At 38.1% G+C, this 24,906-nt stretch overlaps 1 protein-coding gene across 1 annotated transcript in view; it reads right to left on the reverse strand.

Moving 5' to 3' along the window:
- The window catches only part of HDAC9 (histone deacetylase 9), a 546,793-nt gene that overhangs the window by 83,081 nt on the left and 438,806 nt on the right, over positions 1-24,906 (reverse strand). Inside the window, exons 19-22 of the mRNA XM_068152479.1 lie at positions 19,114-19,169; positions 18,784-18,871; positions 14,317-14,436; positions 13,882-13,979 (exon numbers count right to left, since the gene is read on the reverse strand). Of these exons, the coding sequence (XP_068008580.1) occupies positions 13,882-13,979; positions 14,317-14,436; positions 18,784-18,871; positions 19,114-19,169 (362 nt within the window). The remainder of the gene's footprint in view (positions 1-13,881; positions 13,980-14,316; positions 14,437-18,783; positions 18,872-19,113; positions 19,170-24,906) is intronic.

The following is a 24,906-nucleotide window of genomic DNA, read 5'->3' on the forward strand; positions in this document are numbered from 1 at the left end:
CTGAAAGTAATCATCCTGAAGAGAATAACTCACAACTAACATAGCTAAAATACTTCAGTCTTTACTCGCCCTTACAGTATTTCACAGGAGGCTTTCTGGTTTTGGAGAGCACATTACAAGTTAGTCTCCAGATACCAGGCTGACTGTAAGGAGTCGGTTCTGTAGGGTGTCAGGTCTGCAAACACACCATAGGGGTCTCCTCACTTATTCCCACTTCAAAGAAGCATTAAGAACAATTTCTCCTTATTACAGATTTTAACTAGATTTCTTTCCCCTGTGATGATTAATTAGGCATTTGTTACAACTTGCCTGCTTTCCACCTCTCAGAATAAATGTCCCCTTCTGCTAATCAGACACAAACAAAATGTTTTGAAAAGTAATCACTTGCTAAAAAATAATGGAAATTTGGCTTCTGTGTCGTGAGGAATGTACACACATAGCACAGTGAAATTTAACACGGGTAAACGATCTGACTACCTCAAAGTGAAGTTTTTGCCTTCCTACAGTGGCCTTTCACCCTGCCCTTTCCTCCAATCTGAGGAGAGCTGATGTTGATGGAACATATAATGGCTCCTTTCCTGTGTAGTAAAGTCAGCAATAAAGCTCAGTAATTAAGGTGACCAGGGAGGCCCAGCCCAGCAGGCTAGTGGTGTGGCGAACACTTTCAGAACTTCAAACAATATCAAAGTCACTGAAAAGCGGGCCTAGCTCAGGACTGGTTTGAATTAAGCCTCACTTCCACACGCACTTTTCAAATCCAAGCTCAAACAAGAAAGCCAAGGCCTTCTGGATTTCATTAGAGCCAATTATCTTATCTGTTTCATCTCAGGCCTGACCCTAAGGCTGGCAAACAGCTATTCAGCGCGTTTGTGTGGTTGTTTGAGAAAGCCTCCAGCCAGCCAATGGCCTGAGGAACTGCTAATTAAAACACAGTTGCCCCCTGCCTTTAGTGATTAAATATTTTCAAGCTTTTGTAAATAATTTTTCCATTCTTTGCCCCGAGCCTCAGAGGTCCAATACATGCAGTAATTTATTTAGTTTGTCAAAGAATAGTGCAGGACATAAAACTATAATAGAAACTTAGAGGACTCTTATATCTTGCTAAATTCTGCAAGTGACACTCTATAAGCTTGTTTCTTATGTAATTAAGTCCTAATAACCTCATTGTGTTTGAAGTGATACAGTGTATAACAGGCCCATCTTTTTGTTGATAATCATCATGTTTCCTAAGATGTCAACAAGGTACCTATGCTCATGGGCTTAATGAGATCATAGATGCTGCATAAGTGATACCTGTGCTCCTGAGATGGACGGACAGAGGATGAATCACACTTCCAAAGCCTCTCTGGGGAAGGACTGAATCCTTCCAGTAGCATACTTATGTCTCAGTTGACAAAGAACAGTCCCAGAACATAGGTTCATGTCATCCTGTCCCAAATAAATTCTAGTCATTAAAATTTGTATAAAAGACAAGGAACTTTATTTCTTTCATCTGGGATAGTGAACTTAATCCCTCCACCTTCCTCTTTAAAGCCCTGTGGAGACACTCCTTTTTGCTTCAGATTGGAGGACCTGATTTCAGCCCGGTTCCAGCCTTGGTCCCAGCCAGTGCACCAGCTTGTGTGCCCCCACATCTCACATGCAGCCACTGTCACCGATACTGAGGATTGTACCTGTCATCTCGAATGACAGGGAAGAGGAATAACTTTAACCTTTTGACTCTTTACATCTTACTATTTTCCTTAATGGGACAAACGTATTTACATTAGTACAATGCATGACAGGTACTATTGTGAACCAAAACCTCATTGCATATGATACCGCAAAGAAGGAATAAAAAGATGCCTCCTGTCTGTATGCTCTTTGGGGAGTTGGGGAACTCTAGGCAGAAGCTGTACAAGCTAGACAATTAGGAGCAATCCTAGCAGTATCATGATGTAGCTACCGTCAAGCTTTGTGGGAGACAATACAGCAACATAGAAATGTAGAGAAGATTTGTTTGGTTCGTTAACTGTTTATGAGAATGTCCTATAAGCATGAATATTATCAACAGAGAAAGCAGAAAACATGTACCTTGTATCACAATCTGGAAAATAAAATGCAGAGAAGTATTGAGAATGACATTGCAATAATAAACAACATGGAAGAAGCTTAGAAATCTCTTTAGGTGGTTGGAAAGGTAGTATATTCTGTATTTCATGGACATGCTACCAAAAGAATTTGCAAAATCTAGACATTGCTGAGTTGTGACTTCCAACAGAGAAGGTTAAAGGTAACATAAGAACTTGTCTAACAGACAGAAAGGTGGTTTTGCCTATAGGGAGTGGTAGTAGGAATGGCTTGGGGTTAAAAAGTTGTTAGGGTTGAGCACAAATTAAAGGCACATTTCCTCAACTAGTATATCATAAAGTTACTATGAACTTTTATGATGAAACAGGGGACATTCCTAGAACAGAGTAGTAACTGGCTGACACACAGTAACTGAATTTGTAATGTGGCTGAATTGTCCTCTAGACACGAAGAAGTAGGAGAAGGGACCAAGACAAAAAGCAGAATGCCATGGAATCACTGAAGAAAGCTCAAGTTGGAAAAATGCTGATTCTTCCAAAAGACAAGTTACAGTAGCTACTTGAGATGTTGGGTGGACCAAGCATGGAAACCAGGGAAGGATGAATTTTCAAGACAAAGATCATCAGGATCAATCAGTGAATGGCACACAGGCTAAGGAAAACAAAGGTGAAACATAGAATCTGAGCTTTGGGCTACTAAGGGTTCATGCTATGAATGGTCTCAGAAGAAAGAAAAGCTGAGTTGCTGTTTTGGTTAAGGTCTAGAACTGAACCAGAGGACAGACAGCAATCTGTACACTCAATGGTCTTGAGAATATAGGGGGAGAGAAAGGAGAGAGTGTGATATACAGTGAGCTTAGCAGCACTTTTTCTTTTCAATGAAACATGATTGTAACACAAAGGACAAGATCCTCTCGTGAGAAGAATGAGAGGTTAAAGAGATCAGTAAGGGAAGAGAAAATCATGAGTCCCAGGTAGATCAGAAGACAAAAAAGAGTGAGGCCTTAATCCCAAGCAAAGGAGTTTGAGAAGCACAGATAAGAAACAACTGTGTGGTCAGAGACAGAGCTGTTGGAGGAAAAGGGCAGTTAGGGGCTGTGAACAATTTGCTGAGTGGTCAAATTATGACTCCAAGAGAGAAATGTGGGTGTGTGGAGGGGAGTATTTTCAATATTGGAATATTGGAAGTTCTTAAATTTACTTTGCAAGAGCAAGAAAGAAAACATGAAAAAGTCTGGGTTTGTTCAGTGATTTTTCACGTGGGGGTGAATGACTGAAGCTGACACAGAGCAAGCCAAAATTAACTAAAAAATGCTCAGTCACTGCATGTTTTCACCTTCACAGAGAATTAGTACTTCTTAGCAGTGGCCCATCTCATGGCACAGAGTGAGAATGAAATCATTGCTCTCTTGATTAGTTGGAAATCATAAGCCTTAAACTGTTACAAACTCTGCATTTCCTCTGTTTGCTTTGTTTTCAGCTTCTAACATAAATTGTATTGAAAATGCTGAAAACACTCTGAAATACCTTTTCATTGTACAGTAAAAAGAGGTAAATGATCAGATAATAAACTGTCAATTTCAGATCCAAGGGGAATGATCTTTCATAGAGAGTTCATCACAGAGGCCACGAAGCAGATGTTACTAAAACATGAGGAGTGAGAAGTCCCTGTGACATAGAAATGGAAGCATTTCAAGAGGTTTAACAATAACACTTAATCTGTAAATATCTTGATTGGAGAGGTAGGAGTGTTGGATTGGGTGGGGACATAATTCATCCCCACTCTTCTGTCAGTCTAACAATGCAGGATTGGACCTGTACTTGTTTTGAGACATGTAGTCTTTTACTAAACCATCTTTTTGTGAATGTACATCCCCTTGATATTTTTCAAAGGGAGACTTCTTTTAAGACTGAGGGGCGAAAAAAGTTTCCAGATAGTCTGACATCAAAGGCATTAATATCAGGCATGATGTGGCCAGGTTCAAGTCTCTGATCTGCAAGAATGGGAGACAAAAAAGGGGATTTTTCACTCAAGTTATTTTTCTGCTTCTTAGAGTGATGTTGTCCCTGTGAAGCTAGAGAAGAACATTGTCAGGAAAGGGTTTGAAACATGCACTTAGTTGTTTTCTTGGAAACTTTCAAATAGTTTTGGTGGTGTTCCAGTGCAGAAAAAAAAATCACATGTCAAAAGCACAGACAGTTGCTACTTACTGGAACTGCTGTCTTTAGTCATCTCTACTTAGTAATGCACACCCTGCACAGAAGGAAGAAAGCAGCAGAGACCAGTCAATTGACTTGGAGAAAAGGATGAAAAAACCTACATCTTCCCTTCAACCATCCACCCTACATCACCTGATATGCATGAACCCTCCTATGCATGACATAGAAGTGCATACAAGACATATCTATTTTCAGCCTGGTTTGTACAGTGTTGTGATTTGGTTTGCTTCATTTTAAATTAATTTTTAATAAATGAGCAATTTTGGCAGCTTTAATACCTGATCTAAATATAACTAGAATGCTTGTGGTAGGTCAATATATGAATCAGCTAATGAAATACTCGGACAGCTTATTTTGTTTCAAGGCATAACAACTCACAAAAGTGCTTGCATATAATCTTCAAGATGGGATTGCTTAATTATGCTAAATATAGTCACAGTATCTAAGATAAGACCCTTCCACATTTGTTTGGTGAAGAGTCTCTGCATTCACAAACTCTTTTAACAATTACTGTTGCAAGAGCCTACTATTTTGCCTAAGTAAAACCACAGTATATTTGCCATGAATTAGCTGGTGTACAGAACTGAGATCTGTACTTGTTAGTAACAGAAATAATCAATTTACTACTAAATCTTTAGTATATGTGATCACAAGACAAAGACCACCCTTTGCATGAAAAAAAAACCCATACAAATATGCCAAACAAGGTAAGGCACATTTTCCTTATTTTGCCTGTGAGAAACAATTAATGTCTAGGAATTTGAAGTTTGATAGATTCCTTCACACTGGGTCACAACTTCTTCAAGAAGCTGTGTTGATTTCATGGGATTACTGGTGGCCCAAGCAGTACTGCTAATACCACATAATCATGAGTCATAGACCTCCCTGAACTCTTTCATTAGATGTCTATTTTTGAGCCATTTATGTTTTCATAGTTTCAAGCATCTCTCCGCAAGACTAAAAGCTGACTTTAAAAAGTAATAAAATACTCAGAGCTGGGGCTCCAACAATATCCAGTGACAAAAAAACCTCATAAGATCTTGCAGCACTGAGCACAGTGCCATTCAGCATAATTCAGGATTTCAAAATCTGACTCTTGCCAGGTTTTTCTGGTTTTCTTCAGAATTATCAGAGCTTTATTTGCTAGAACAAATTTTCAATGGAAAAACAACAACAACAAAAAAAGTATCACAGTATCGCTTAGGTTAGAAAGGACCTCGAGGTTGGACTCGATGATCCTCGAGGTCCTTTCCAACCTAAGCGATACTGTGATACTGTGATACTGTGATCATCGAGTCCAACCTATCAACACAGACCCCATGCCTAGACCATGGCACCAAGTGCCATGTCCAGTCTCCCCTTGAACGCCTCCAGGGTCGATGACTCAACCACCTCCCTGGGCAACCCGTTCCAATGACGAATGACTCGCTCGGTGAAGAACTTCCTCCTCACCTCGAGTCTAAACCTCCCCTGGCGCAGCTTGAGACTGTGTCCCCTTGTTCCTTTCCTTCAGTTATTTTACAGGTAAAGTGTAGCACAGGTACACAACATCATTAGGATTAAAAATGTCTCCAAGGAGTTATTGGTGCAAAACCATGAGAACATCTACAAGCACAGGCACGCCCTGGAGGTACCCATACAAACTTACACTGAGACACAGGTGTGTGAGCACACACAGAACGTCACAATGCTTCTTTGAAATCCTGCTTATGTTTGAAAGGAGCAAAATAAAGACTCCCACCTCTTTTTCTTCTTTAAGAAGAATAGTGGAGGTCTCATTAGCTACGCTGGCTGAAGAAAGCATGAATAAGAACTGTGTAGCAGAAAGGCCTCTGTTTCTGCTGTTCTTGAAACAACACTTCTGTCTGATTCTGGATAATGGGCTTTTAATAAAAATATCCACCAAAGGAAAACAATTAAACAATACATAAAGCACCAGGGTGCAATCTAGTGGTTCTGTTACAGTCTGGAGCTGTTCCAGCAGAGAACATGTGGATATTTTTTACAGGCTACAGTGTAGTTCTCAAAAGTTATTATAAAGCAACAAAATGTAAATTGGGGTTGGACATCTATACAATTGCTGCAGGATTTTTAATTCAGACCTGAAATTTATCTCCATCTAAATGCACCAGGTATTTTGACTTTTAGCAGAAAAATACCTTCTGTACTCTTGCTGCCATTCAGTTTCTTCCTGGATGTTTCTGATGATATTTCTCACCTTTCCATCAAACTATTTGATAATATGGCAATTCTTTATCCATGCACTTCTAGTCTTTCATCTTTCTGGCTTGGCAAAAAATGGAAAATGGTTATATTGGGAGAGAGCTCAAGTACTTTTCAGTACTTTGAAACTGCAGACCGTGTACGGCTTGGGGTTTTAATCAAATAGTTTTTAACCTGAACCACATAAACCTGACACATGCTGTATTTTATTATGCTTTCTCCTCCACCCCCTACTCAGCCATGTCCATAAAAGAAACTGTGCATCTGTAGAAGTGTAAGCTGACACTAATTAATTTCTGTAACGACAGATTTCATTTCTGTAGTTTCAGTGAATGAAAGGAGCATCATATACAGCTTTAAAGATTCTGATACAGTAAAGATAAAGATTTAGGGTGATTGGTGAGAAAAAGTTAGATTTTCCAAATAAAAACAAACAAGTAGGAAGAACAAGAGGTCACAGGTTATAAACAGTGTTGCCAGTTTTAGTTTTATGGTGAACTTTGAAGTATAACAAAATGTTGAAAAGCTGTTTATACCAGTATTTCAAATGCTTTTAACTCTGCTTCTCAATTTCCTAAGTACTCTGTCCCTATCCCCATGATACTAATCATCCAAATGCTCAGAACATTTGTAGAGACAAGAAAAAAGCATGAAAAATTGACATTACTTACAAACCTTCCCCATCACACACACACAAATACTCAAAAGCCACAAAACCTGAGGACTACTGAATATTTAGATATAAAACCTATACTCTAAAGAGATTTTATAACAAAATAAATATTCCAAGCAAAATATATTCCAAGCAAAAAATACCTTCTTCAAAAGGACTTGCTCAAGCACTCTTAAGTAATCTTTTCATAGCTGTCTGCTGTAACTTTGAGTTCACCTGAGATATTTTCTATGGCAGAAGGGAAAAGAATGTCATCTCTGGTTGAAATGCTCATTTTTTTTTTGACACTTGGAAAAAGTGGGCAAAATCAGATATAAAAAACTGATTGAAACTAACTTATGACTCTGCAGAATGCTGGGGTGACTGAAAGCAAACTATGCACATCTATATGGAAACCACTGCATAGCCTTCACGACTGTGTTCTGTTCAGCTATATTTTTCTTCATCAAAGCAGTTCTATGCCCAAGAAAATGCACCAGTATTGCAGATAATTAGCACTCTCAATAATGCCCATCTATGTTTGGGTAAATCATTATCTGCCTGTCATGCATGTGATTCAGAGATTCTGCCTTCTTTAAGCAGTGAAATGCTAAAGACATGGCTGTCAGCAAATAGGCAAGAGAGAGAACAATAGCTGGGATAATCTTTCCCAGTCATTGTAAAGCAAAACATTCAGAAATTATTTTGGTTAGTGAAGATAAACATGGCATTTGCTAGACTGAAGCTATTGCCAACGGCATTCACAATAAAATTCTGAGATGTTAGTTCTCTCTACTTATTGTTCCTTTTTGTCATGGGGCTCCCACACTTTTGTCTGTTTATCTCTTCACAATTGAAACTGAGTCTTGCCACATATTTTAGACCTAGTTTAGCATTATATAGACTCAGTAGCAGCCTCTGGACATAACAACCATAAAAAAATAATAGCAATAAGTTATAGCTAGTTAGAATTATCCTTTAACTTTTTCAAAAGTTATTATGGGTACCATTTGTTAAGCATCATCCTTGCTCTGTGGCTCACTGGAAATAGTTGGGCACATCTATGGAGAATGTTGATTTTTATCTCCTACATTCTTTTGCTACGTTTAGCAGAAAATAAGGTTTCTGCCCAGTTATCCAATAGTGCAGAAAAGTGGTGTCAAATACAGCCATAATAATGTTGAAAATAATAGAAATCGATGGTTCGCCCTCATGTGGTGTATTCAGCTCATTCCTAGAAAACAGTAGAGCTTCAGAGAGGAGCAATTCAAATGATTTGGCAACTGGATAAACATCTAAATGAAGATTGAAAAAAAAAAAACCAAACCAACAAAACCCCCCAAAAATATTATATTGTGAGAGCTCAAGCCCAGGAAAGGATGTGACAAAGATAAGGTATTTAAAGTAGTAAATATGGATAGGCAAGAATGTGCACTTCATCTGCACATGCAATACATGGCCAAAGGGGCGTTTAACAAAACAGGAAGACTAGGGCTTTCAGCTATAACAAAGAATTTTTGTTTTTCAGACACACATACTTAAGACCATGAAACTCAACACCAACAGGATACACAAAACTTATTAAAGTTGTTATTTTAATTCCTTAGTGAGCAAAAAGTTATAAAAGTAAAATAGACAGGCAAATTAATACATACAACTACATGCTATGTATGCTTATATGAAAAAGTGTGAGGAAAATATAGCAGTATTTTCACTGGGTGCTCTTTTTAGGCTTTGAATGTGACTAATAAAGTGAAAAAACAAACACCATAGTTAGTTCTTATGCTGAAACTACTAACAAGGAGAATATGTTTGAAAAACAACAAAATACATTTGCAAATAATGTCATCAGACCAGCACATTAAAAATAAGAGCAAAATAAAAGGGTTGGTACACATCAATGCACTCTCTCCACCTTAAGGTGCTCTATAAGGCTGCAAGACTACAATGAATGTATCTTCATATTTTTGACACGAGATTAGAATACAGAGAGTTTCCCACATATTTATTTCCTCCCAAAGCAAGCACTGAAAACTGTAAGGCAGAGTGAGTATTTTCTGCACCCCTTTCATTTCCTTTCCTTTTTCACACTTTTTAGATAGGTGGCTTCAAGTGTCATTTTAATTTTGCATTACCTCATTTAAAATGACTTTGGAGTAATTATAAATTTCGTGCTGTTTCTAAAAATTAAATCATGGACACAGTTCATCCCCGAACTTCTACCTTAATGCCACTATGTCTTTTGAGTTCACTCCCCTTCTTAAATTAAAATCATGTATGTGGCTGCTAAAAATTAAATTCAAAGATAATATTATCATGAGCTATTTCTAGCCATTCCAAGAAACACACACACTCGTTTTGTTTTATGTAAGCTTTTATGGCCAGGTTAACTGATATGCTGCTGCTGTTTTGTGCTACTCAGGAGCAGAGCAAAGCAGTCACAGCATACTGGCTGGTTAAGTTAAATTTACAGCTCCTTTGTTGAATAAAAGCAGTGCAAAGAGGTTGGAAGGCACACCCATTTCCTTCTGTCTCTGTTTCTCCCTCACTCTTCTAAACACTCACATTTGCTCCCACTGCCTCCTGCAGCTTCTATGTTCTGCTCTGTGGAAACACATCTCTCCTGTCCTCTGTAAACTCCAAGTAGGTAAATACATGTGTGCATGTACAACACAAGACCTCAGCCTCTGTCTGCTGACTCCTTTACTGTGCACATCTGGCATAGCGTGGAGCTTATGAAAAAAAATATTTGAACACTAGTACTTAACCATGGCTTTTATTTTTTCTGTAACTGTTGGCAGCAGAGAGGATTACAGCCTCATAAACTCCAGTGTAGAATCATCCTCTTAGAAAATAGCCACCACCTTCTATTGTTCTCAAAGAGATTAAAGCAAATTTAACCTGAATAGGTGGAAGTAAATGATGAAACAAAACTCTCAGAGGAAAAGATACACCAGGCCTTAAAAATAATGGAAAAGAGGTGTGCTTTTTGGTTATCACAGGGGAAAAGAAAAGATGCCTGCCCTTTAGAAAAAGGACATACTTCCAAGCACTATTGTAGATAGACGAGCTCCTTTGCTATGGTAAATATCAAACAAAACTTTTCTGGCAAAATTAAAAGGTACAGTGATTTGATTGCTCCTCTTATTTTCCATTCTACAGAAACCTCTCCTACACCTTCTACTACCTCCTTGTACTTAAGATGAGCATACCTATTATCTTAGAAGAAATGGGAAAGAAATGGAAAGGAAAACATATTATTTTATACATGAAAGAGGTCTCTTCAGACAGGCTACAGGCATTTGAAATTTATTTTGCACTAGAAAGAGTTTAAAAGTACATTAAAGACTCTTCCGGCAGCACTGAAATCAAAATGGCAGACACGAACCAGCACAATTTATCCTGTTTCCCACCAGAGTCCCACTGGAGCACCTCACTCAGCATGCCTTTGAAGTCCTTGGCCTGTTTTATGCCTCTAACTCATCTTCAACTTTTCTGCATTTTGACACATAAAAATTGGGTTTTCCTGAAGAAATAGAAATATTTTCTTGGACAGTTTGGAGGAAGAGTGAGGTGGAATCTCATTCAGTGCCAAAAAGATTTACTTAAAATAGATTTATCTGGTGATTTATGTAGTGGAAAATTGCCAATACTCATCTTCCTGCATGTATATATGTGTATAAATGTATGTGTATAAATGTTCATACTGTTATGCAAATAGATTCTGGCCTAAGAACTATATACCTGATATCAAATTCATCATCAGATATAAAAACTCTAGAGGCAGAAAAAAGCCCTGGTCTTTATGTCTGCATGACCGTTATCATTCAAAAGGATCTCTTCTATAGAATTTGACAGCAAATCAAACAGTAACAGACTACTTAGTGCCATGACTGCTAACACTTCATATATGTACTTGGTTCAATTCTAGAACCAAAGGAAGACTCTGCAGGTGAGAAAGTGAAGGATATGTGTAAACTTTAGGGAGCTTTAGATTATCTTAACACAAATTTCTCAGTTCTTAAGAATTCAAAAGATTAGGCTCTCAAGCCTTTCAGCATCCAGTAAGCAGGAAGCCTCAGCTTCTCTACATACAGGCTCCACCCACCTGCAAACTTATTCACACCTTGGTTATTTCAGAGAGAACCCTCACCAACATCCTCTTCTGCCTTCACTAGGGACTGAATACTGCATACCCTCTCTCTCTACTAGAGAGTAAGTATGAAGGGAAAACCTCTTCATTTTGTTCCTTATTTGTCTCATAAAATTGAGAACATCCAACTTTTTCCCCACCCCTTATTAGGATTTAAAAATAAAGAAATCAAGCCCACTGTTTATTTTCTTATAAACTGACCTGTTGCAGACCAAAACTGCAGAACAAAGGCTGACTTCCCTAGTATTTTTTATCTAGTCTTTTACTGATTTTCTCCAAGATTTTAAGTTCTTTTCTATATGTGGTTAAAGGACTGAACTGTGTCTCTCTCCTTCCCTAACACTGTCTCACAGTTCTCTTCCAGCCAAACCGAGAACACAGGCTACACCATCTGTGACATTTTGGGTAACAACAGTGATAGATTCTGGTCCCACAGACTACGTGTCTCTATACTAGGAGCTATAAACTTATTTACCATTCAGACTAGATCCATAGAAACAGCTACCTGGCCTATCCTATGTAATTTGCAGACATTTCAAATCGCGTTTTGAAGTTCCATGCCATTTGCTTCACTGATCTCCAACCAAAACTTCCACACCAGACATACCAAATCCACACCTAAAAGCACTACGGCGGGAACAAAGATTGTGCTGAGGGAAAAAGGTGTTTGGAGTGGACAAAATGAGAACAGCAGTGTCTATTGTAATCAGTCAACAGCATTATATATCTTAAAAGAAAAAAAAAGAAAGGCAGAACCTTCACATTAATTACAACATTAATCACAAAGCTAAATGGATGTGTTTAAAAGAGAAACATTACATTTTGCACCATCAGCAATTTTTAAGGGAGTTTCTCTGCATTAAAATAAATAGTCATAATAACTAAATAATTATATATGTATGTATTTTAGTGGTATGTTTGCAAATGATTAGTCAGTGTGTACCAGTCTACATGAATTTTCCTCAACAGTCCTGCTTTGCTCAGGCACAGAGATTGAGATTCCCTCTAACTCAGAAGCTAAGGAATAGGTACAGCAGCAATATTAGCTGCTTCAAACTATTTACTATTATTCCTTACACTAGAACTGCAAAGTACATACTTGAAAATGTATTCTTAGGCCCAGGTACTTCTTGTCAGGATAACAGGAGTACCAATTATGGCTGAGGCCTTAATTATGTGAGTCTTCAAAAACCTAGGACCAGAATTCTCCACAGCATTAGATGGCCACATTAACGATACTATTATTGAGACAGGTTGGATCCCAAACCAAGAATTTTGGAGTATAGCAATATCAGACACTATTACCAGTGATTTGAACCATCCAGTCCCCTAACTTCCATAAAAATTTGTCAATGAATAACACAGACCTTGGGAAAAGTGTGAAGTAATACTGAGGTGCAGAGAATTTGGTGCTTGCCACTGTTTGTTTAGACTCTCTTTAAATACAGGCAAAAGTTGTAAATAAAATTACAACCTTTGCCACAATAAGTGCAATGCTATGAAGGTGTAAAGCTGCTTCTGTGTCTATGGCTCAGGCTTTGAATTCAGGTGTGCTGTTCATCATATTATCTGTGTGTTATTTCATGGACTGCCCAGAAGTGCTTCAGGAAAAGGGAAAAAAGAAAAAAAAAGTGTTATTAAAAAAAAAAAAAAGAAATAAAGAACAAAGAAAAAGGGGGTTTATATTTTTTCGTGCTGTATTTTCAATAGAATACAATCAAAAATAACTACCTGAAAGTCTTGAAAGTGATACACATTAGTTCCCTCACTGTCTTTCTGGAATATCAGTTTCCACTAAATGCAACTCCTTTTAAAATGTAACATTTGCTCAATCTTGAGAGGTGAGTGCCCACTAAACCCTTCCACTGGTCTGCCTTACAATGAAAGAAAATAGTGCATATAAGACACCACTATTGAAAGTTTCAAATAGTGTGTTTTCAACTGGGTTTATGTCTCCCCTGGTCCCATGAAAATAAGACTAAAGATTATGATGCAGCACCTATGGAAAAACCCAAAATTTCATTTAGAATGAGCTATTGCAATGAAAGAGGAATTCAGCATTCAACATTTCCTGTCATTCTTACTGAGTAAATAATTTACTTTTAAGTAAATAACACTGCACTGCAAATTCACAGAAAAAGCCAACTGGTCAAATCAATGAGACTTTTAAGTGAATGAGGAATAGTAAATTCAGACCATGGTTTACATTGCTTTCTATCTGCTGTACTTGTATGCAACTTCAATCAAGGTGGGTGCTTAGTTTCAGATTTGGAGGGTAGATAAGTGAACAAGCTCAAAATCATTTCATTGGCATAATATGATTATAATATGAGTTAACCAATTAAATCATTTGACTTTTTATGTTGTTGTTTCTGAGTGGATGAGCACAGCAATTAAACTCTCAATTTTTATCCTTCACTAAAGTTCAGTGTAGTGAGATACCAGGAGTAAGTGAGTTTCACAGTGGGTCATTCTCCCATCTTTCAGGAGTATATTAGCTCTGATTTGTGTGCTTGTGTTCTACAAGCAGTTTTCTTAACTTTTGAAAGAAAAAAGGCACCAACCTGAACGCTGTGAGATACTCAACATCACCCATAGGAGGATCCAAGCCACCTGTCCAAGCAATATTTATGTTATACCCTTCACCAGGGCCACTTCCAACCTGAAAAATAGGAAGAAAATGCCAAAAGGAGTGATGAAGAAAAAAAGGAGGAAGAAAAGAGAAGGGAACGGGGGGGAAGAAAGAAAAAAGAAAAAATTCTCCAGCATGCTTCAGAAACAAACATCAAACAACATGTCAGGTCAGCCCAGCCTTGTTTGACAAGGACTGTTCTGGGTTATGCACTTGTTCTCCACTAGTCCCCTGCTCCCAGTGGACAATTTGGTAATCTGGTGTAATTTAAAGAACCAGAGAAGGACAAGAAAATTAGGGGTAATCACGCAACGCAATTACCTGAAAGATACAAATAAAAATGGGGCTCTAAAGAAATAAACCTAACCTCATTTGGGGCTCCACTGCCGGGGAAGAAGTTGCCTTCATCATAGCGATGGAGGGAAACATACAGGATGCTGGGGTCAGCATAAAAAGCCTGCTGTGTACCGTTGCCATGGTGAACATCCTAAAGGAGAAAGAAAACAGATGACAAATGTAATAATGTCCAACTCAGTGTAGAGCTCAGCTCTGCTTTCTTTTACCCCCCTGTTTCTCTCCCTCTCCCTTGCCTTCCTTTTGTCTTTCCCTTTCCCCCTCCCTTCACCACCCCATACTTCCTGAACTTTCAGGCAAATTACTCTTTAATGCACTCATTTTTTAAACTGGCTTCTAAAAATCAGGAAACCATAGCGAGCGTGCCCTGGAGACTCCAGATGAGCAGTCATTGAGAAATCCCAGTCCTTTTGTACAATTAGATATTTATACACCGGCTCTTTGTACTCCTTGCCTCAGTGATGGAATCTAGCATCCTGTTTTATGGAGGAATTTTATGACTTATTAACTGCCAACAGTTCATAACCCCTCAGGCTTAATTAACTAGCCTCATTGGCCTCTGAAGAAAGACTAATGTTTAAACTACAAACTAGTATTTTGCAGAAGGATCTATGGTTTACAGAGCTTTTTCACAATTCTTGACAGAACACTAAACATAAGTGTATTCATTGATTTGCCAAGTTCCACTATTGAGGTCAAAGGCTCTGCGACCAGCTGAGTAAATTGGCTTTCTTGAAACATTCAGTTCAGTTAGCAGTCCCTCAGCAGTTAGATCCACATCAAAAGGGATGCCAGATGCAGAAAGGACTTCATACTTCATTTTTGCAAAATCATGACGGCAACAGTTGAAGACATAGGAATATGATCTCATTAGCTATTAAATCATCTGGCAGATAGGATGGTGCCTTCCACAATCAAGGAGTGACCTTGGCCAGTCTCCATATTTCAAACATTATATAAAGCCAGTGAAAAGAAATTCTGTCATTAAGTAAAATACTGGGGGGAAAAAGCTGACAGTATATCTATATAACAGAGGCTGATGATGTGGACTTTTCCTATTTTTTTAGTTTTGTTTTCACAGTTCTACTATTGTACTATGTGGTTAGGCACACAAGAAACTTCACAGGCAGAAATGGAAAACCCACTTGCCTCTCAGTAAAAGAAAGCTGAGTCTTTTTTGTAAGTCTCCCCACTGGCATTTGTTAGGAGGTGAAAACTTACAGGTATTATTGATCCTCCTCCTTTAATCCATCCCTTTGAAATCTCTGATTCAAGAGAATTCAGAAGGACAGACAAAGTATTTGGAATAGCAACACTGTATTTATTTTACAAATTCTATGAGATATGAAACAAATTTAGTACCAGAGAAAACAATGGTCAGATTTTCCTCAGGATGCCTAGACTCCAGGAAGATTCAACTTAGGTGCATGCTGCCAATGGCACAGCAAGCACTGCCACACATTGCTGGTGCTCTTCAACAGCTGATGTAGCCCATGACTTTCACCTACATTGTTCAGGATTCTCTACAATGATTGAGTGTTACTTGTACTGCATTGTGCTTGACTTGGACCTCCTCTGGGATCACTGTGGGGTAATATTTTAATGGTTGCTTTTCTCCATTGAAAGTACCTGAAACATGAGGATGAAGCTACAGCTCAACTGTGACTTAATACCAAGGTTAAATGTAACATACATTGGTGTGAGGGTGTTAGAGATTTGAAGGCAGCCAGAATAATGTTAGAGGGCTCTAAATAGCAAATTAAGTAAAATCTGGCATGCAGACTAACCCCAGAATCCCGTTCAGTCTTCAGCTAAGACAGCATTAATTGGTTTACTCCAAACATATCCTGATCATGCCAACATAGAGACAAGTATGGAAGATTTTGGATAGAGGATTGGAACAACCTGAGAAGATATGTTGGCCATAAAGACAGACCTGCAGAGGTTATGACTAAAAATATAGTAGGACTTAATTTTGTGACTTCAATTAGCTTTCATTTTCCATGCAGACCTGGGGCTTCAGATATGTCTTTTCAAATGAGAAGAGAAAAACATTAAATGGGCATAGAGAGCTGGGTTTTTTTGTTTGTGTGGGGTTTTGAGGGTTTGTTGTGTTGGTTTTTTTTAATATTCAAATCTCAAAGCTAACTTTCTTGTCTAAACTTCAACTCCACCAAGGGTTACACCCGGTTTCAAAGAGCACTAACTTCTCTGGTTAGACAAAGGAACGCGTTGTTTAAGACTGCAAATGTTACCATGTGGGAAATGTGTTCATATTCTGCCCTTAGTAGATCAAATGTGTTCAGGGTATATAAGTCAGTTCAAAAACAAAGATTTATTCAAATGATGAGATGAGGAAAAGAAAAGCTGACAGATAGGCCTTTTGGTGTGGAAATAAAATGAAAGGAAGATTAAAAATTTGGAAGTTAAGAATTTATATATGAACACACATAGCGGCTATGAAGACTACACTTGATTTGTAACTGGAGTAGAGTTTAATGTGTGGGATCGAATATTATTACTTTTTAATATTTGCAGTGTAGTAACACGTGCAGCTGCCAACCTGTGTGGGGTCCTGCTGTGCTAGTCACTATCAAAATATAGTCCCAAAGCTTAATTTCAAGTCTAACATCTGTAATTCCATTATTGCATTTAGATGCCCAAAACTTTCTGCTGGTGTGCATAAAGACATCACTACTAACTTGTTAATTCATTCAGCCTAGATTGTGATTCATCCATTCTTTGCATACATAACAAATTTGCAGTACCAATTTTTTTACTTCATTGCACTAACCATGGAGCAGACTAGGGACTGGACTACAACCTCTTCAGGAGTGAAGTCATCTTTGTCAGCCATATATTTCTCTCTTTTCACCAGCTGAGTTATTCTGGCCAATGGGATAGAGCCAGAGGTAGGCTGAGCATTCCCTGTCCTCTTTCCTGGGTAAGGATAGGCAGCTTCACAGGTAATCATTTGTACAGGTAATGATTTCTGCATTTCACCTTGTCTTGAAAATTTCAAGCTAAATTCACAAGTGCTTACTCGCTAAGTAGGTCACATGGAATGATTTCTTTTCCCAGCAAGGCAAACATAACACTTACAGTCAAGAAGACTTAAAAACATTCACAGAATTAAAGTTTTGAATAGGCTTTTCTTATTGAAAGTAAAAAAAAAATAAACATAAAAAAAGAAGAAGAAAAGAACAAGAATGAACAGAGTTCACATTTGGCCAGAATTTACAGCAGTAAAACTCAACAAAGTGTAAGATTCAAGTCAGCAAACAAATACAACATGCAGTGGAAGTGAACTCCTCAAAAATACTGGTTCCTTGCACTTTATGTTTTTCATTGATAGTAGAGCCCTCTGAGAAATATTTGTAAAACATTCTAAGAATATTTAAACAGACTTATTCTACATTCATTTTTCACTTGCTATTCCTTCACCCACACTCCCCCTTTCTCTGTTTCTCTTCAACAGCTAGTACTCATGTTTAACTGAACAAAAGGGCTAGATGGTAAGGCCATGACTTCACAATAAGATTTAATTATGAGTGTAGATATGAACAAGATTTAGACTATTAAGCCCTGCACTTCAAAAACCCCTTAACATATTTTGTCTTTAAATCTTTTATCACCTGCAAAAATTAATTAAGTGCAGATGTAACAGGTTAGGTTTTGATGCCAGGGTTCATTTCCTGTCTATGCTTTGTCAGACACCCTATTACACCTCCTCATGAACTGTAGGAAAACAAAAATGTTGCTCATAAATCAGCATTCAACTTTCCTTGGGCTGTGCATCCTTTAAGTGCAAGGCAAAGCTCCAATTCATTATTCATGAAAATAATATAGACAACATGCCAAATGTCATCTGCATTTAAATAATCCATTTGTTAAACATATTAAGTATTGTGTAAGAATGCCTTCTATTTAAATAGAAGGCTAATCCAATGAAATGGATTTTTAATCACGTAGCTTTCCTTCAGGGAACCATCAAAAGCTGGCATACATGAGTTGAAAACTTCTTAGAGGGAATGACCTGTTGATTTGTTTAATAATATTGAAATTACAAAACAAGTCAAATCATTGCTAGCTGGGGGAAGTGGCCAGTTTGGTTACCAAAGCAACAACATTCTTTAAAGCACATCTGACTATTTAAAGCTTGTATTCTGTAGGGAAAAGTAAACTTGGGTTCTGTAGGGTTATTTTAACAGTGGAAGTATCAATTCATTTAAGGACCATAAAAGTTGCCCTGATCTGTGCCTTCTTCTCATTAAATTGCAGTTAACACCATTAAAGTGAAACATAGATGTTTATGGCTTCAGTACTGCCATCCTGGCTTTAATGAGTTCCCAAAATCAGAGGAAATGCACACCTTCATTACTTGTAGGTATTACAAACAGAAAAATCTGACATAGAAACACAAATTTGTTATCTTTTATCTAGATGCACTGCAAGCACGATGCTTGCCAAGAATACATACCAGATCTACAATCAATATCTTGCCTATATTTAGCTTGTCTCTCAAGTATTTGGCAGTAATTGCAATCGAATTAAAAAAGCAGAACCCCCTGTGGAATAGAGAAGAACAGAAACAAGAAAGCAAATCAGTCAGGAAAACAGATATAAATAATTTTCAGAGCATTTTAAAAAATGCTGTATGATCTCTGAGGCCATAAATCTGCTTCTGGGAGTACCTAGAAAGCCTTTTCAGTCATCTGCTAACAATTACAGTTCTTCAGAGACGTGCACAGCACAGGTGATTGCCAGTAACCTTAGTGCTCCAAGATGGGCAATATTCCCTGGTACTTACATGGCTGTTGATTCTTCAGCATGATGGCCTGGGGGCCTTACAACAGCAAAGCCATTCTGTAAGAACAAGATAGGTTTTCAATTATCAGCTTAAAAAAATACTTGACTCTGTGCAAAACAGAGCAGCAGGCAGACTGGATTGAAATCTATTAGAGGCTCTTGGGCAATTTTTCTGTCCAATCACCCTTTCATAGTACTGCCAGAAATAATACATTTGAGAACACTGGCATATAAGTTATATAAATACACACGTGCACATACATATATAAACACACAACATGATCTAAAGAGGAGGAAAGAGGCAGAATGAGAAAAGCCTTGTTATCAATTCTGCTGTCTAGAATTTGCACTTAAAATAGAAGTAGCTTGGGATATATATTTTACATAATTACTTAGTGTTGACCCTGACTCCTGTATGGACTAAATGATAAATTCAGACACGCAGAAACACACACATGTGTAATTCCTAGCAGTAGAAAAAGAACAACATTAATATCCCATATTTCTACAAACTATAAATTAAACTTGGGAACCTGCTGTGCTCACAAGTTGAATAGATTCCATAAAGTCAATTTCTCAAACACTTTCTGGAACTGTATATAAAATTCATAAAGTACAGTACTAGGACCAGGGACGATCAAGGAATTTTTTGCCTCTAGAGATCTATCAGACTGCAGCAAACTTACACTGTAATGCAAATGGAGTACATCTGTAAGAGAGGTTCTTCTGGCCACTGTTTAAAGAATCTGGGGGATTTGACAGAATTTCTTACTCGGGGTGAAAACAACCAACAACCAAAAAACAATGTAAATACTGAACACATGCATGCATTATATTTAGGAATGCATCCCTGTTGGAATATAAATTGCATATAGATCAAACATACTGTCAAAAAAAAAGAAAGAACAAAACAAAACAACCAAAGTCTTGTTCATGGCACTAATCTTGAGAACCAAACCAGATTTACACTCTTAACTAAACCCCCCTTTCTTATCCTTCTGAGGGGCTTTTGGCATTTCCTTTTCACACAAAATATGACTTAGAGAAGACTTCTGTGAGGATTTTTTGGTAGTTGTTTAGAAAGCAGGGGGAAAAAAAATAAAATGTGTGTGCACCAAGGAATGTACAGATAAGAAAGTGAAAAATGACCCAGAGAAGAGGGTTTTACCAGACAGAGAGAATCATGGCACCTGTATTTTATTCTCTTGATATTTCTAAGAATTTGGAAAAAAGTCTATGCAAGGCTTATAGCTGTCCCTGCTCAGCTCACAGCTCATTATCATCTAACTTTATCAGCATCCCCAAGAGATCAATATAATTAAGATATTATTATCTCTGAGAGGATTTCACAGAGCAATATAGAGACAAAACAAATCAACATTGCTGGTTTTGACAACATGACAGTTACAGCACAGACTTCTCTTTTCTGCTCCCTTACTTTGTCAAGACTAATTGGAAGTCCTGTTTTGTGATAGTAAGCTAGCTAACTTCTGCTATCAAGCTTAATTTAACTGTTACAGTTCTCCAGGAGCATGCAGGACAGTCACATCAGTGTTGTGACCACGTTCTTTAATGTGTTTTTACATGACAGGAAGTTCAGAATCCCCATGAGAATTTTTCAAAGCTACAGTGCATATGTTATATTGACGATAAAGCATATAATATAATCAAATGTTAGCAAACACTGAAAGCTAGCTATATTCAGCATTAACAGTAACTTCCATGCAATTAATAAAACACTTCATTTCTCCTACTTTCAACCTTTGCAGGAAGGCTGTGTACATTAGCACAACGTAACATGAATTCATTTATTTAGGCAATATTTAAATACCAGACAGTGAGCTCAGAACAGTAGACAGAAAGGTAAAGATCTGCTTTAAAGACAGAGAGACTAACACAGAGCAGTATGTTGAAGATTAAGTCAGTATGCATAAATTCAAAGCATTTTTAGTACAAAGTCTTATTTATACTAGAATACAGACACCTTTATGTAGACAGAACATTAAACAGACTGACAGACATGAACATTAGAAAAAGGATTCATGTCTGTGCCATTATATAGTTACCTTTCATTGAATTTGAGTGTAAAGAGTAAAGCTTGAATAGAGCATATCTGAACAACAGAGAAGTCTGCCCAAACTCATTTTAAAGATCCATTGCAGACAGACCCACTTAGTTAGATCTTTAATGACAATTAAGAAAAATTATTAGCCTTTTTCCACAGTAAGCCAAGTATTCTTTTTTTTTTTTTCATGACTTCAAATATGTAGCTGGATGTTTGATTTTCAAATAAAGAGCTGGACATCTTACTGCGTCCCTGTCCTTGGTGGTACAGTTGATTCCTTCCTGTTGTGTGCTGGCTTAGCTCTATCATGCTCAGGCATCTACTACACCTCTCCCTGAAACCTTTTTAAGAAAAGCACTCAAGACAATACCAGAACACAGGTGGTTACTCCAAGGCTTGGGACTGACCTACACTCTTATCTACAACAGAGTTCTACTGGTTCTGTCACACAAAAAGATAAAACTAGACATAGGCAATTTTTCCTAGGGCAGTATGTGGCGACTGTGGTGTGGTCTCTTTCACCCACTTGACAGTGAGGAGCTTGCTCTGCCTAAATTACAAATTGTCCAAAAGCAACTCTGCCTGTCAAGTATGCTGAGAAGCTTACTGATTTCATCTGGCTTTTGCTGACTTCAAGAAAAAGCCCATGCCATGCAAGAAATAGCAATGAACCTCGGCAGGTGCTCCAAGAGCACTTAGGGAAGTAGTAGAAGATTTGAGTTCAACTCCTCATTGAATATGGCATATCTGGTTTTGTATTTAGATTATGTGGTTTATAAACTGGATATTGAGCTATACCTTTCCAGTCTAAGTGAATTTTCTAACAACAGGTGTAGAGTCATGCTCTTCCTCAGTTCTTATTCAAACTTACAAATCTTTATTTCCTTCACAGTAGAAATCCCTTAACAGTGGACAAAAAACCCCACTGAATCTCTAATTTGAGACAGTTTTATATGGAGTGTAAAAATGGATTCTTTCCAGCTGAAAAGAAGACATTTTATCTCTTCTTGTATTTTAAACTGTAGATCCCTGTATGGAAGAAGAATGCCATCAATCCAAACTATTCAAGAGGCAATGGGCACAAACTGAGACAGTGGAGGCTCCATCTGAACATATGTTCTCTTACTGCAACAGTAACTGAATAATAGAACCATTTGCTGGGAGAGGCTGTGAAGTCTCCATCCCTGGAGATTCACATAAGTCATCTGGACTTAGTCCTCAGCAACTAGCTCTAGGTCACCCTGCTCATGCAGGAGGTGTGGACTCAATATTACCCTGAGGTCACTTCCAACCTCAGCTGTTCTGTGAGCCTGTGATTCTACTCAGAAGGTCATAATATTTGAAAAAAGGCTTTCAGGAAAATGGGTGAAATCCCTAATGATGAGCAAATTTCTTGGCAGAACTTTGTTCCATGCACTAATTGCAGCTGCACACATTGTTAAGGACAACTTTCTCAGGAGCCTCTATGTATTTCACATGGAGACCAGGTAGCTAACTCAGGGTCTGGATTCCACACTTGAAGCTCAACATCCTTCAAAAGTCAAGCGTTGAAGTCTCTGCTTTCTACATGTCTAAATCTCTTAACCTATCTAGCTCTTACCTCTTGAAGTTAGCAGTGCTTACATGTGGTGTTCTTGGACATTCACTTGTTTTTCATGGAAAGGTTTTAATTTTGCTTCAGTGTGCACAGGCTTCAGAATGAGAAGCAAATCATTGAATCTAATACTTTATTTCTTTGTAGAAACTTCTTGTTCTATTGAAGCGTATCCAATCCTCCTGTCAGAATTGATATCCCTTATGTTTTATATATCTTTAATGTGTATTTGATATATATATTTTCTGGTTTATATACCCTTATCTTTTATATATCTTATATAACTACATAAAGTTCTATTTTTTTACATTTAAAAGGTGCTCCATGTAGTGCATTGGAGAGGGTGTAGCCCTTGAAGTGGCCTTGGTGCCTTCTTTAATCCTGATATCTCTGGCTTAGCTAACTCCTACAAAAACAAACATCAGTGTTGCTTTAAGTCTCAGCTGCCTACAACAACCCCCCTACAACAATAACTATGTTCCTACCAGTGTCAATTATGCTGTAACATGGTCCCTAGCTATGCTGTCCAGCAGGAAGGGCAAGAATAAGAGTGAAAGGTGTTAAGATCGAGGCAACTTTCAGGTACCTGTCTAGGACAATTTTACAATCTGTTCATACTGCCAGAGCAGAAGCCAGTATCTGGCCCTGGGGGTCTACAAGTGCAGTTAACAAGAACCCATGATTTAACAGAGCAGTATTAGCAGCACATAGATTCACCGAGAACACAGTAATGGACTTAAGGGAATACCATTTTGTCTTAAGGGAATACCATTTTGTCTTGCAGAGGAAACTAGAAGAGGCCAAGAACACAGAAAATGACACTAAATGTTTAACTCTGTGAAGGAAAGAGAGTTCCCTGTCTGCTTTTCTGAAGGTCTCAGAGGACAGCACCAGGAAATACACGAGATGTTGGTGATTGAAGGCTAACATACATATAGAATGGTAGGGGTTGGAAGGGACTTCCAGAGATCTAGTCCAGACCCTGGCTAAAGCAGCTTCACCTAGACCAGATTGTACAGAAGTGAACCCAGGCAGGTTTTGAAATCTCCAGAGACAGAGACTCCACAACCTCTCTAGGCAGCCTGTTGCAGTGCTTCATCACCCTCAAAGTAAACAAAATTTTCCTTATGTGAAATCTCCTGTGTTCTAGTTTGTACCCATTGCTCCTTGTCCTGCCACTGGGTACCACTGAAAAGAGCCCATTTATATCCTCTTGACCTCCACCTTATAGATATTTATATGTGTTGATAAAATCCCTAACCATGATGGCCTGTTTAGCCACTACTAGTTTCAACTATATTGGGAAAGCAAGCTGGTCATGGAGATAAGCTATGGACCACACATATAATTAAAGTTGTACCACTATATGAAATAATAACAGTCATTCAGCTATAAATATAACCATAATTGCTGGGATGAAATATCTAAGAAATGGTTCCCTACGAAATTTTGTAATGTTGTAGCTTTCTAAAAGGAAGATTATAAAACCCTATCTACGAGACTGTATTCATAACTTTGATGCCTTTTATCATTCATATCTTTAGGAAAATAAGCATTCATTTTTTGTTATTTTTTTCACTCTGTTCATTGTTTAAAATGCTGTGCCTGGGCATGGAACAAATGCCTCCTTTTGTGGCTACCACGCATCACTCAGAAATTTTTCTACGGCAGAAAGAGTGTTGTAGGACGTTGGGTGAGACGGGGGGGAGAAACAAGGGTAGGGCAGAACCTGTGGGAGTGCTGTCCAAGAGACCCCTGAGCATAGAGCACTTCCCAGGAAAAGAGACATCTGGGTGGAGCTGTGTGGAGTTTTGTGTCATTCAGGCAGGCATGGAAATTTGCCAAGCCCAAAGCTTTACTGAAGGGAGGCCACTGGGGAGATTTGGGGGGAGCAGGGCTCTTCTTATTATGTCTTCAGAAAGATACTTCATTTTGGTTTTTCTTCTAAGAAAAGTGGAGCTGTGAATAATGGCTGAGTCATTTTTGTACAGAATACTTAGGAATACCAATACTTAGGAAAACCAAGAGCTTGGGGTGGGGAGGGGGGTTGATTAAGCTAATTCTGCTTATTTACCATATTAGCACAATTTACCATGCGATAATTCCCCCGTAGCCCTGTGCAACTAGGGCATTGA

The sequence above is a fragment of the Melanerpes formicivorus genome, unplaced genomic scaffold (assembly GCF_026170545.1).
Source record: "Melanerpes formicivorus ecotype bairdi unplaced genomic scaffold, bMelFor1.0.p_v2 SCAF_23, whole genome shotgun sequence".
Classification (NCBI taxonomy): Eukaryota; Metazoa; Chordata; class Aves; order Piciformes; family Picidae; genus Melanerpes; species Melanerpes formicivorus.